Source organism: Xenopus laevis, chromosome 3L (genome assembly GCF_017654675.1).
Source record: "Xenopus laevis strain J_2021 chromosome 3L, Xenopus_laevis_v10.1, whole genome shotgun sequence".
Taxonomy (NCBI): domain Eukaryota; kingdom Metazoa; phylum Chordata; class Amphibia; order Anura; family Pipidae; genus Xenopus; species Xenopus laevis.
The window spans coordinates 1,252,279-1,266,885 of NC_054375.1; the positions used below are offsets into that span (position 1 = coordinate 1,252,279).

The window sequence follows — 14,607 nt, forward strand, 5'->3', positions numbered from 1 at the left end:
ATTAAGGCCTCTCTTGTCTGCGCTGCTGTAAATAACTGGTACACAATGGGGCCCCTGTCAGTGCTATAAGAATGGGGGGGGGGGGTCTGACCTGAATCTGCTGCTGGAGGAGGTTGATTTTGTGTTGTTGTTGCAGGAGTTGCTGCTGTTGTCTCGCAATCTGGAAAAGACAAAAGGAACAGATCAGGGGAGAATTTGCAACGGGGGAGCTGCCATGTTGCTGTACAGAAGCTCTGATCAATATTCTCCTTCCTTTAAATGTATCCCCCCCCCCATTTATCTGATCAGGAAAAGGCAACAGAATAAGCCCCTCCCCTCCAAAATAAATGATGTCTATGTGCCTCTCACCCCACATGGTTATGATGTCACAATCCCAGGCCGGGCTGTTGCCAACCTCTATGTTGGTTGAAAAAAACTCAATTTCTGCTCATTCAATGACCCCAAATGTCAGGCTGTTACTCAGATCTCCCCCTGGGTTTTTACTCAATGAGCCCCACTGGGTTTCTCTCCCGTATCCGACCCATTAGTAACCACATGCTCTGCAATTGTGACGTCAATCTTGATCTGAGCAGTTCATTTACTGACATACAGGGGGGAAAATTAGGGGTTTAGTAAAATCTGTAGGCACCCCAGTTCCCTCACTCAGTCCCAAAAGACAAAATCTCACCCAAACCCCAAAAAAGGTGAACCCCCAACTCACCTGTTCTTGTTGTTGCTTGGCCAACTCCATTTGTTGCCGCTGCTTTTCGATTTGCGAAGCCGCCAGTTTCTTCTGTTCGTCGTGCGCTGCCAGCAGCTGTTCCCGTAAACTGGTCAACTGGTTAATCATTGCCATGAGCTGCCTCTCCTTTTCGGCAAGACTCTCCGGCGTCCCTGGGGGGGGGGGAAACATTTACGTTAGTACAGTCACATATCAACCATATGGCAACTCCATACAAATATACAGAGAAGGAATGTTCTGGGCACACAATAAGCTATACCCTCATACTGTACTGTCTAAGGGAATCAATATGGCACCTCCTCCTCCCATATGTATAAATACAAATATACAGAGAAGGAATGTTCTGGGCACACAATAAGCTATACCCTCATACTGTACTGTCTAAGGGAATCAATATGGCACCTCCCTCCTCCCATATGTATAAATACAAATATACAGAGAAGGAATGTTCTGGGCACACAATAAGCTATACCCTCATACTGTACTGTCTAAGGGAATCAATATGGCACCTCCTCCTCCCATATGTATAAATACAAATATACAGAGAAGGAATGTTCTGGGCACACAATAAGCTATACCCTCATACTGTACTGTCTAAGGGAATCAATATGGCACCTCCCTCCTCCCATATGTATAAATACAAATATACAGAGAAGGAATGTTCTGGGCACACAATAAGCTATACCCTCATACTGTACTGTCTAAGGGAATCAATATGGCACCTCCTCCTCCCATATGTATAAATACAAATATACAGAGAAGGAATGTTCTGGGCACACAATAAGCTATACCCTCATACTGTACTGTCTAAGGGAATCAATATGGCACCTCCCTCCTCTCATATGTATAAATACAAATATACAGAGAAGGAATGTTCTGGGCACACAATAAGCTATACTCTCATACTGTACTGTCTAAGGGAATCAATATGGCACCTCCTCCTCCCATATGTATAAATACAAATATACAGAGAAGGAATGTTCTGGGCACACAATAAGCTATACCCTCATACTGTACTGTCTAAGGGAATCAATATGGCACCTCCTCCTCCCATATGTATAAATACAAATATACAGTGAAGGAATGTTCTGGGCACACAATAAGCTATACCCTCATACTGTACTGTCTAAGGTAATCAATATGGCACCTCCTCCTCCCATATGTATAAATACAAATATACAGAGAAGGAATGTTCTGGGCACACAATAAGCTATACCCTCATACTGTACTGTCTAAGGGAATCAATATGGCACCTCTTCCTCCCATATGTATAAATACAAATATACAGAGAAGGAATGTTCTGGGCACACAATAAGCTATACCCTCATACTGTACTGTCTAAGGGAATCAATATGGCACCTCCTCCCATATGTATAAATACAAATATACAGAGAAGGAATGTTCTGGGTACAGCTATACCCTCATACTGTACTGTCTTGGTTAACACTTTGCTCACTGGGTGGCGCTGTTTCATTGGAGCTTATTAGTAAGTGATAAACAGGTCAGGGAGAGAGAGAAGAAAGTTTAAGCTGATTTCCCTGTGAGCAATTTGTCCAATTCGGGGGATTCGAACGCATTTCTCATGCGCCTCTGAGAGTTAAACAGTCCCCCCGTGCGGCGCATTTGCATCCGATTCATGTTTCGGTCCCTCAGTTATTGCTTAAAAGCCTCGGCGCATAATTATAGCCCATTGTGTGTAATTGTGTTAAAAATGGAAAACAGGAGGAGAGGAGGTAAATGCACAGCGGCTTGTGATAAATATTGAATTTATACTTCTTGGAATACATTGACCAATTGACTTGGCTCCTCTAATTATGGGGCATTTTTTTCCTTTCGCGCATTCGCCGTGCAAAGGTCAAATGCATTAATGTAACTCCAACCAAACACGCCACCCCCCCTCCTCTAATAATGTAATGCGCCGATGGGAATATAGAAAATTAATCTCGGAATGAGGCTAAAAACACTAAAATTGCACTGATCAGCCCAAGCTGGGAGTTTCAGTTCAACAACAGCGGGGGGGGGGGTATTACCCTTAAGTCTGTGAGTAACAACAACAAGGGGGCTAAGTGGGACCGGGGGAATTGCAATATGTTAAATAGAAAAGCAATAAGCTCTGCAGTGATGTCACTTTCAGGTTATTGTGATGTCATTTCTAGATAATACTGACAGATGAGAGTGACATCACCTCCAGGTTACGTTGATGTCATTTCCAGATTACAGTGACATCACTTCCATACTGTATATTATATGTCAACAATATATATATATATCTATTTTTTGAATTTGGACAAACCCTAAACTGAATAAGGCGAATAAGACTATTGTGACGTCACTTGCATTCGGTTGGCAGTTAGAATTCCGGTTCCGAGAAACTGATGTGGGTTCGGATCAGGAACAGTTAACTCTGTGGGGGTCTCTGGTTCATACAATGGAGAAATCTCCCCACTTTACTTTTATCTTTATTCTTCCATCCCAAGGGGTCAGAGAACACAGTCATTGTCTGTATGTAGAAACACACGTATGTTGCTCTGCACGGACCCACATTCCCTGGTTTTATTGGGAACCTCCCGCTCTCTGAGAATGAGGCTGATCCCACAGAGGTTCCTATGAAGGTGCAAATCAAGCACCGAGGTGAGAATGTCACAGGCAAACAAAGTTATATCACATACACACACATCCACCTAGCACCCAAACTCACCCACATTCATCCTAAGCACCCAAATCTGCCCTAACCACAAACTCAGTCTAAGCATCCAAACTCATTCTAAGCACCCAAACCTGTCCCTAAGCACTCAAGCCTACTTTAAGCACAAAGTTATTCTAAGCACCTAAACCCACCATAAGAACAAAACATCTACCCATAGCACCAAACCCACCCTAAGGACCCAAGCCTGCCCTAAGCACCCACAAACCTACTTTAACCACAAAGTTTCTCTAAGCACCCAAACCCACCAGAAGAACAAAAAATCTACCCTAAGCACCCAAGCCTGCCCTAAGCACCAAACCCACCCAAACCTGCCCTAAGCACCCAAACCCACCCTAACCACAAACCCAGCCTAAGCATCCAAAGTCATTCAAGCACCCAAACCTGCCTCTAAGCACCCAGGCTTCTTTAAGCACAAAGTTATTCTAAGCACCCAAACCCACCATAAGAACAATAAATATCTACCCTAAGCACCCAAAACCACCCTAAGGACCCAAGCCTGCCCTAAGCACCCACAAACCTACTTTAACCACAGAGTTATTCTAAGCATCCAACCTACCAGAAGAACAAAAAATCTACCCTTAGCAGCCAAGCATGCCCTAAGCACCCAAACCTGCCCTAACCACAAACCCAGCTTAAGCACCCAAACTCATTCTAAGCACCCAGGCCTACTTTAACCACAAAGTTATTCTAAGCACCCAAACCCATCTTAAGCACTCAAGTCTGCCCTAAGCACCCAAAGCCACCTAAAGCTTCCAACGCTGCCCTACGCACCCAAAGCTGCCATAAGCACCCAAACCTACTTTAATCACAAAGTTATTCTAAGTACCCAAACCCACCATAAGAACAAAGATCTACCCTAACCACCCAAACTCACCTAAGCACCCAAGCCTGCCATAAGCACCCAAACCCACCCTAAGAACCCAAACCTACTTTAAGCACAAAGTTATTCTAAGCACCCAACCCCACCCTAAGCACTCAAGCCTGCCCTAAACACCCAAACCTACCCTAAGCACCCAAACTTGCCCTAAGCACCCAAACTTGCCCTAAGCACCCAAACTTGCCCTAAGCACCCAAACCCACCCTAAGCACCCAAACTTGCCCTAAGCACCCAAACTTGTCCTAAGCACCCAAACCTACTTTAACACCAAAGTCATTCTAAGCACCTAAACCTACTTTAACCACAAAGTTACTCTATGCACCCAAACCCACCACAATAAGAAATAATCTACCCTAAGCACCCAAACCCACCCTAACTCACCTCCAATCATCCAGACACACCCTAAAAAGCAACAACACTCAACTTGTCCAAGAAAGCGGGGTCTTTCTCCCCCATAACTCATGACCCCGCTCTCTGCACAATCAGATGCTGATTTAGACAATATCATTTTTTGGGCTGAAACTGACTTTTAAGTGAAGGCGCCAAGAGTTGATTTAAAGGGCCGGTGACAAATGAAGCAGGAAAATAAGAAAGTTCAGTCCCTGCACAACAGCTGAACTCACACTCACACACCTTCCTTGTTGTCTCACTAAATACAGCTGGGCCACAGCTGAACTATTTGTAAATAGGGACCCAGTCCTGAGCAGTAAATTATCAGCCCTCTGACCCCTCCAACAACCAATAAGTCAAATTGCCTCCAGGGGTAAAGACTTCATTGTATCCCCCCATCTCTCTCACCTTCCTGCTTACAATAGTCACTAGCTGCGCCTGCCACGCTCCTCTGCACTAACAATAAACCCACGGCTGTTTTCTCAGCTTTCTGTCACATTTTCTCCTACCTAATAACCAGACACCCCCAACTACAGGTTTAGGATCACTAAATGTCTGCAACACTCCAACCAAACTTCAATAAACCTCTTATGGCTCAGACTCAATAAGAAACCACAGAAACATCTTCTCCTACTCTCACAACGTATTGCCCTGCTGTTCCCCTCTCACCTTACTGTTTTCTACTGTCTCCATCTTGTCCTACTGTCTCCATCTTGTCCTACTGTCTCCATCTTGTCTTACTGTCTCCATCTTGTCCTACTGTCTCCATCTTGTCCTACTGTCTCCATCTTGTCTTACTGTCTCCATCTTGTCCTACTGTCTCCATCTTGTCCTACTGTCTCCATCTTGCCCTACTGTCTCCATCTTGCCCTACTGTCTCCATCTGGTCCTACAGTCTTCAACTGGTCTTACTGTCTCCATCTTGCCCTACTGTCTCCATCTTGTTCTACTGTCTCCACTTCGTCCTACTGTCTCCATCTTGTCCTACTGTCTCCATCTTGCCAAACTGTCTCCATCTTGGCCTACTGTTTCCATCTTGTTCTACTGTCTCCATCTTGCCCTACTGTCTCCATCTTGTCCTACTGTCTCCATCTTGTCCTACTGTCTCCATCTTGTCCTACTGTCTCCATCTTGTCCTACTGTCTCCATCTTGTCCTATTGTCTCCATCTTGCCCTACTGTCTCCATCTTGTTCTACTGTCTCCATCTTGTCCTATTGTCTCCATCTTGTCTTACTGCCTCCATCTTGCCCTACTGTCTCCCTATTGTCCTACTGTCTCCATGTTCTCCTACTGTCTCCCTCTTGTCCTACTGTCTCCATGTTCTCCTACTGTCTCTATCTTGTCCTAATGTCTCCATGTTCTCCTACTGTCTTCCTCTTGTCCTACTGTCTCCCTCTTGTCCTACTGTCTCCATCTTGTCCTACTGTCTCCCTCTTGTCCTACTGTCTCCCTCTTCTCTTACTGTCTCCATCTTGTCCTACTGTCTCCATCTTGCCCTACTGTCTCCATCTTGCCCTACTGTCTCCATCTTGTCCTACTGTCTCCATCTTGTCCTACTGTCTTCAACTGGTCTTACTGTCTCCATCTTGCCCTACTGTCTCCATCTTGTTCTACTGTCTCCACTTCGTCCTACTGTCTCCATCTTGCCAAACTGTCTCCATCTTGGCCTACTGTTTCCATCTTGTCCTACTGTCTCCATCTTGTCCTACTGTCTCCATCTTGCCCTTCTGTCTCCATCTTGCCCTACTGTCTCCATCTTGCCCTACTGTCTCCATCTTGCCCTACTGTCTCCATCTGGTCCTACTGTCTCCTTCATATATCAAGGGAGATTGGCTACATGTGGAATGGTGTTACAATATCGCATGTAAAACACAGTGAAGGAGGCTGCACTAGGGCTGCACGTTACCTTTTACATCTCCCAGGTTCCCTGATCCCATTGCGAGGAGCTTGTCCTTCCAGTCTTTAGACAAAAGTTTTTCTATGCTGGGGGTTTCTGGGGAAGAGAAGAAGGATCAGGTCAGGATTTCATGAATTTTATGTCTATTTTCAGCCTGTTACTGCATTGCTACATCTGATGGACAGACCAGCTTAAGTATCACCCACTAACAATATAGTCGTCTTATTCACAGTCAGCAGTCAGTCCCATCTAAACTACAACTCCCAGCAACCCCTTAGGGCCACTGAAAGATATGATTTAGGAACAGGGGAACCAGCACCTGCCCAGCTCTTCCTTGTGATTCACATGATTTTAATTCATTCATCATAAAGGCCAATCACAGGCGTTCAGTCACTGACATCATATCGATGACATCACTGACTCCACTGTAAGAAGTCAATGTTGTCTAATCCTTGACAGGGCATGCTGGGAGATGTAGTTTATTAAGGGCCTGTAAAGTATTTGAAGCACAAATTCCCAAAGCCAATTGATGATAATGAGGGATCCATCTGCCCCCCCCCGTGTTTAAAGGCTGGACTTTTTGGGGGGCACTAAAATGATTTTGTTGTCCTTGTGCCCCTGGAATAGACATGGCTTCCTCTGTGTTTATGTAAATGACAAGTTTGCGACTCCCAGTGCAACTCCCGTCACGCTGCGGGGGCTGAGCCAGACAAAAAGCACATTTCAGAGCGACTATTTGCGATTTTGACATTGATTGTGGGGCGCAGTGACCCCCGTTTCTTTACATATATGTGAGGCTGAATGGAAACGCTATTGAAATGCAGAAGACAATGGAGTGAATGGAACAATGTCATTGTATAGTGGTGTCAGCGGAGGAGACGGACGCACAATTACTTCGCTTTTCAAATCCGTGATTATGACGGCGACATTCACAGTTAAAACCACAGAGAGGGAGAAGTGTCCCGATATGATTCCGCCGGGGAACAATGGGCTGCGTCTCTCATCCGCTTTTAAGAAAGTCGCCGCTGTTATTGCCCCCGCACTTGTGTTTATGTGCGTTGCCAAATTGTTTGCCCATTTCACTACCCCCTGTTGCGACTACCCAGCGCCTGCTTGTTAACTCATCAAAGGAAGCGTCAGCCCTGAAGGACAAGATTATTACAACCTGGTTAATTTCCCCACTGATGAAGAAAAGAGGGAGATAAGAGACTGGAACCATCATTATCCTCCGGGCTGAGAGCCGCCGTCATCTTTCTAAAGGTGCCACTTTGCTGCCATAATGGGAGAGCGGCGGCACTAACTGGCACTTGGGCACATAATACAGAAGCACCAATATCAATATACACATAATATATCTATCTATACATATAATATTGATACATTGTTGCACTTCATTAATGTAATAGAGCTGATCAACTGTATCAGGTCCACATTCAATAACTACCACACTGGGAGCACATTATAGGCTGCTCCTTCTATTCCCAACTGTCATACACAGCATTCCTTTACATGAACAATGACTATGATCCTCAACTAGAACATTCAGTAGGGCAAGATGGAGGCAGTAAGGCAAGATGGAGACAGTAGGTCAAGATGGAGACAGTAGGACAAGATGGAGACAGTAGGATAAGATGGAGACAGTAGGTCAAGATGGAGACAGTAGGACAAGATGGAGACAGTAGGACAAGATGGAGACAGTAGGACAAGATGGAGGCAGTAAGGCAAGATGGAGACAGTAGGTCAAGATGGAGACAGTAGGACAAGATGGAGACAGTAGGGCAAGATGGAGACAGTAGGGCAAGATGGAGACAGTAGGACAATATGGAGCCAGTAGGGCAAGATGGAGACACTAGAGTATGATGGAGACAGTAGGACAAGATGGGGACAGTAGGGCAAGATGGAGACAGTAGAGTAAGATGGACACAGTAGGAAAATATGGAGACAGTAGGGTAAGATGGAGACAGTAGGACAAGATGGAGACAGTAGGACAAGATGGAGACAGTAGGGCAAGATGGAGACAGTAGGGCAAGATGGAGACAGTAGAGCAAGATGGAGATAGTAGAGTAAGATAGAGACAGTAGGGCAAGATGGAGACAGTAGAGCAAGATAGAGACAGTAGGACAGTATGAAGACAGTAGGGCAAGATGGAGATAGTAGGGCAAGATGGAGACAGTAGGACAAGAGGGAGACAGTAGAAGAATATGGAGACAGTAGGGCAAGATGGAGACAGTGGGCAAGATGAAGACAGTAGGGCAAGTTGGAGACAGTAGGACGAGAGGGAGACAGTAGAACAAGATGGAGACAGTAGGACAAAATGGAGACAGTAGGACAAGATGGAGACAGTAGGACAAGATGGGGACAGTAGGGCAAGATGGAGACAGTAGAGTAAGATGGACACAGTAGGAAAATATGGAGACAGTAGGGTAAGATGGAGACAGTAGGGCAAGATGGAGACAGTAGAGCAAGATGGAGATAGTAGAGTAAGATAGAGACAGTAGGGCAGGGATCCCCAACCTTTACAACCCGTGAGCAACATTCAGAAGTAAAAGGAGTTGGGGAGCAACACAAGCATGAAAAATGTTCCAGGGTGCCAAGTAAGGGCTGTGATTGGCCATTTAGTAGCCTCTATGTGGAATGTGAACCTACATTAAGGCTCTGTTTGGCCATACACCTGGTTTTAATGCAATACAACTTGCCTCCAAACCTGGAATTCAAAAATAAGCACCTGCTTTGAGGCCACTGAGAGCAACATCCAAGGGGTTGGAGAGCAACATGTTGCTCAGGAGCTACTGGTTGGGGATCACTGCAGTAGGGCAAGATGGAGACAGTAGGTAAAGATGGAGACAGTAGAGCAAGATAGAGACAGTAGGACAAGATGGAGACAGTAGAGCAAGATGGAGACAGTAGGACAAGATCGAAACAGTAGAACAAGATGGAGACAGTAGAGCAAGATGGAGACAGTAGGACAAGATCGAAACAGTAGGACAAGATGGAGACAGTAGGGCAAGATGGAGACAGTAGGACAAGATGGAGACAGTAGGGCAAGTTGGAAGCAGTAGGTTGAGAAGAAGAAAGAACATGCCAATGTGCTCCTCAACTGGATTAGTTCTCAAACCTTGCAATACATTTGTGGACAATTTGGGTGAAGATCTCAGTTAAGGGCAGGCTGTTGGAAGGGGCCCATACACTGTAACTCACTATTTGGCCCTAATATTTCTTATTTCCCAAGTGCCCTCTCCCCAGAAGGTTTTTTTATTTTTAAGCAAAATCGAATGTCTCTGCCGCCTGATTCTTTGCCCCATTGTCCCGTGTGCCCAAGAGGGGGAATTTGTGTAAGTCCAGGGAACAATGGGATAAACCCGTTCAGCCCAGCCCCCCCCCCCCCAGCCACTTTCACAAATAAAATGTAAGAATTATTTTTTTTTTGTCCCTTTTTTGAAGCCACAGTGGGGGCCGGGGAGAGCGGCGTGTTATTTGCGAGAGGCCTGTCAGTCATTAAAAGCTCCGAGCCCTTCGCATGGCAGGAATGAGGCAACAGAAATCCTTTGTGCGCTGACAATGGGGCTGTGGAACCTTCAGGCGGCAGAATCAAGTCATTTCACTTATAAGCCCATTGTCAGGCGAGTGGATGATAAAGTCGTTCCCCGCAGCGACACAAAATACACACACACTGCCGAGCGCCTTGTAAAGGAACCGCAACTCACACACCAACCCGCCTAAAACTTCTTTACCATTAAATCAACACAGAGCTGATGGGAGAGCAAAGGAGTTCATGAAAGGACTCAGCCTGTAGAACAGGGGCGCCCAACATGAGTCTGCTGGGACACTATGGATTCTATAGCGGATCCAATTTCTAACAAGTGGGACGTTCCTCACGGTGCAAGTAGCTTCCATGTCCTTCCATTATTCCCTTTTGTAAAAGGGAGACAATCTCTTGTCCAAAGAGCTTACAATCTAACCTGCCTTTCTAGTCAAAGGACATATTCCACTGAAAGACAGAACATCATTCTAGATTGATTCTATTTTCTTTCCTATAAGGTTCTTCATGGTGTAAATAGATTTCATGTCCTTTCATTATTCCCTTTAGTAAATGGCAGACAATCTATTGTCCAAAGAGCTTACAATCTAACCTGCCTTTCTAGTCAAAGGACATATTCCACTGAAAGACAGAACGTCATTCTAGATTGATTCTATTTTCTTTCCTATAAGGTTCTTCATGGTGTAAATAGATTTCATGACCTTTATTATTCCCTTTAGTAAATGGGAGACAATCTCTTGTCCAAAGAGCTTACAATCTAACCTGCCTTTCTAGTCTAAGGACATATTCTGCTGAAAGACAGAACGTCATTCTAGATTGATTCTATTTTCTTTCCTATGAGGTCCCTCATTCCTCATGGTGCAAGTAGCTTCCATGTCCTTCCATTATTCTGTTTTGTAACTGAGAGACAATCTCTTGTCCAAAGAGCTTACAATCTAACCTTTTAAGTCCAAGGACATATTCTGCTGAAAGACAGAACATCATTCTAGATTGATTCTATTTTCTTTCCTATAAGGTTCTTCATGGTGTAAGTAGATTTCATGTCCTTTCATTATTCCCTTTAGTAAATGGGAGACAAGCTATTATCCAAAGAGCTTACAATCTAACCTGCCTTTCTCGTCTAAGGACATATTCCGCTGAAAGACAGAACGTCATTCTAGATTGATTCCATTATCTTTCCTATGAGGTTTCTCATTCCTCATGGTGGAAGTAGCTTCCATGTCCTTCCATTATTCTGTTTTGTAACTGAGAGACAATCTCTTGTCCAAAGAGCTTACAATCTAACCTTTCTAGTCTAAGAACATATTCCACTGAAAGACAGAACATCATTCTAGATTGATTCTATTTTCTTTCCTATAAGGTTCTTCATGGTGTAAGTAGATTTCATGTCCTTTCATTATTCCCTTTAGTAAATGGGAGACAATCTCTTGGGCAAAGAGCTTACAATCTAACCTTTCTAGTCTAAGAACATATTCCACTAAAGGACAGAACGTCATTCTAGATTGATTCTATTTTCTTTCCTATGAGGTTCCTCATGGTGTAAGTAGCTTCCATGTCCTTCCATTATTCCCTTTAGTAACTGGGAGACAATCTATTGTCCAAAGAGCTTACAATCTTACCTACCTTTTTAGTCTAAGGACATATTCCGCTGAAAGACAGAACATCATTCTAGATTGATTTTATTCTCTTTCCTATGAGATCCCTCATTCCTCATGGTGTAAGTAGCTTCCATGTCCTTCCATCATTCTGTTTTGTAAAAGGGAGACAATCTCTTGTCCAAAGAGCTTACAATCTAACCTGCCTTTCTAGTCTAAGGACATATTCCACTGAAAGACAGAACGTCATTCTAGATTGATTCTATTCTCTTTCCTATGAGGTTCTTCATGATGTAAGTAGCTTCCATTTACTTCCATTATTCCCTTTAGTAACTGGGAGACAATCTCTTGTCCAAGGAGCTTACAATCTAACCTGTCTTTGTAGTCTAAAGACATATTTCCCGCTGAAAGACAGAACGTCATTCTAGATTGATTCTATTCTCTTTCCTATGAGGTTTCTCATTCCTCATGGTGCAAGTAGCTTCCATGTCCTTCCATTATTCCCTTTAGCAATTGGGAAAAAAACAATTGTCCAAAGAGCTTACAATCTAACCTTTCTAGTCTAAGGACATATTCCGCTGAAAGACAGAATATCTTTCTAAATTGATTCTATATTCTTTTCTATGAGGTTCTTCATGGTGTAAGCAGCTTCCATGTCCTTCCATTATTCCCTTTAGTAATTGGGAGACAATCTCTTGTCCAAAAAGCTTACAATCTAACCTGCCTTTGTACTCTTAGCAGATATTCCACTGAAGGACAGAACTTCATGATTCTTTCTTGTTTCCTATGAGGACAGGCTGCAATTTGTAGCTGGTGTGACTTGCCCTAAAGAAACTAATGAGATGAATTTAACCAGCAGAGAGACCAGTGTGAGGCACCGGCTGTTAATATGAAGGATTTTTAAAAAATTTTAAAGGTCGAATTTTTTTAAAACTCTTAAATTCGAATATAATTCGACTGGGGGGTTATTCATAAAAAAAAAAAATTGAATATCTAAAACTCTGACTAATTTTCCCGACCTGAAAACTCGAATTCAATTTGAAATGTTTTCAGATTGTTCCCCGGAAATAAGGACTTTTTTCAATTACTTTTCGTTATTTTTTTTTTTTTACTGTTTTTCCAAAATCTAAGTTTAAAGTTGAATTGTCTTTAGCATTTCAGTCTGGCAGCTCAGTGATCCAGGAACTGTTACAATTAGTTGCTACAATTAGTTGCTACAATTAGTTGCTACAATTAGTTGATCCATTTCTCAGCAGTATCTGCGCGATATTAGCAACTATTGTATCAAGTCTAACAGCTGCCTGTAATGAAACTCGGGGATTCTGCTCAGCAGAGACAAAGATAAGATTAAATGTTTACAGGGTCGGCGACCCCTCCTCCCAGAGCTGCTTTAGAAGGTGAAAAACGACACCTCACTTCAATATTACAAAACCGGTGACACATAGAAAATAGAAAGTCATTGGAAAAAGTGGTTATTTCTGGTGATCTGAAACCAACTAGTTGTTTGTAGGTGAACAACCCGAGGGTCTGTGTGTCGCACTGGGGGGACGGAGGGAGAGGAGGGCAGAGACAAGGCGGGGGATGGAGGGAAGAGACAGGTGGGGGTGGGAAGAGAGAGAGAGGGGGGTGGGTAAGTGTAAGGAGAGAGACAGCTGAAGGCTGGGAGGGGATGCTGGGAGCTGTAGTTAAACATTAGCTGTAGGTAACATGCTGTTAATTCCCAGGGGGCAAATAGTTTCTCCTGAAATGCTTCCAAAGAATTCAGCAGCCCCTCACCCAACCCAACCAAATCCAATGAGGGAGTGTTGGGGTTAAGTTCTCAGAATTCCTTCGTTGCCCATTTTCCTTCTGACACATATGTTTGCTAGCCTCAGCAGCCATTCCCGTGCCCACTGGCTCCCTGCTCTCTCTCTCTCTGTGCCAACTCCACTTACACTGACATTCTGGCGCCACTGCCAACCAGCGACTCCTTCATGTGGAACAATGCGACCCCCAAACGCCGGCCAACCTTCTGCCCCCCCCCCACAGCCAAAAAGACAAATCAATACAAAAGGCAAGCGGAGGGGCTGGCAGAATCCTTGGCACCGACGCGTGTGGCCCTTTAACTGGAGCAGGGAATCTCTTTGCTTTCATTACTCATTCATTGACGACACCATTTCCAATAGAGAAGCAATTAAAGGTCTTGTTGCACTACAACTCCCAGCATCCCCTGCTGCTGCTGCTGTTGTAGTTCAGTCACGGCCAGACCTTATTACACTGGATCTTCATTGACTCAATGGGAAAGGCTGAACTTGATGGACCTTATGGGTCTTTTATCAACCTGAGCTGCTACGTCAGCATATAAATATACAAGATATAGAGTCTCATGTAACACAGGAAGATTATACAGGTATGGGACCTGTTATCCACAATGCTCGGGACCTGGGATAATGGATCTTTTTTTACTTTTTTGTACCTTGAGTCTGCTAGAACGTCATGTAAACATTAAGCCAATAGGCTGGTTTTGCTTCCAAAAAGGATTACTTATATTGGGATCAACTACAGGTATGGGACCTGTTATCCAGAATGCTCGGGACCTGGGGTTTTCCAGATAATGGATCTTTCCATCATTTGGATCTTCATACCTTAAGTTTACTAGAAAATCATATAAACATGAAATAAAGCCAATAGGCTGGTTTTGCCTCCAATAAGGATTAATTATCTCTTAGCTGGGATCAAGTACAAGGTACAGGTATGGGACCTGTTATCCAAAATGCGCGGGACCTGGGGTTTTCTGGATAACAGATCTTTCCCTAATCCGGATCTTCATACCTTAAATCTACTAGAAAATCATATAAACATGAAATAAACCCAATAGACTGGTTTTGCCTCCAATAAGGAT

At 44.0% G+C, this 14,607-nt stretch overlaps 1 protein-coding gene across 5 annotated transcripts in view; it reads right to left on the minus strand.

The window, feature by feature from the left end:
* sox5.L (SRY-box 5 L homeolog) overlaps window positions 1-14,607 on the minus strand; it is a 134,111-nt gene that overhangs the window by 43,258 nt on the left and 76,246 nt on the right. For 4 of the 5 annotated variants that reach the window (XM_018251831.2, XM_018251830.2, XM_018251834.2 and 1 more), the window contains 3 exons: window positions 6,603-6,689; window positions 701-873; window positions 92-160 (listed from right to left, as the gene is read on the minus strand). In XM_018251831.2, coding sequence (XP_018107320.1) covers window positions 92-160; window positions 701-873; window positions 6,603-6,689 — 329 coding nt within the window. The remainder of the gene's footprint in view (window positions 1-91; window positions 161-700; window positions 874-6,602; window positions 6,690-14,607) is intronic. The other variant, XM_041585795.1, reaches the window with a different exon arrangement.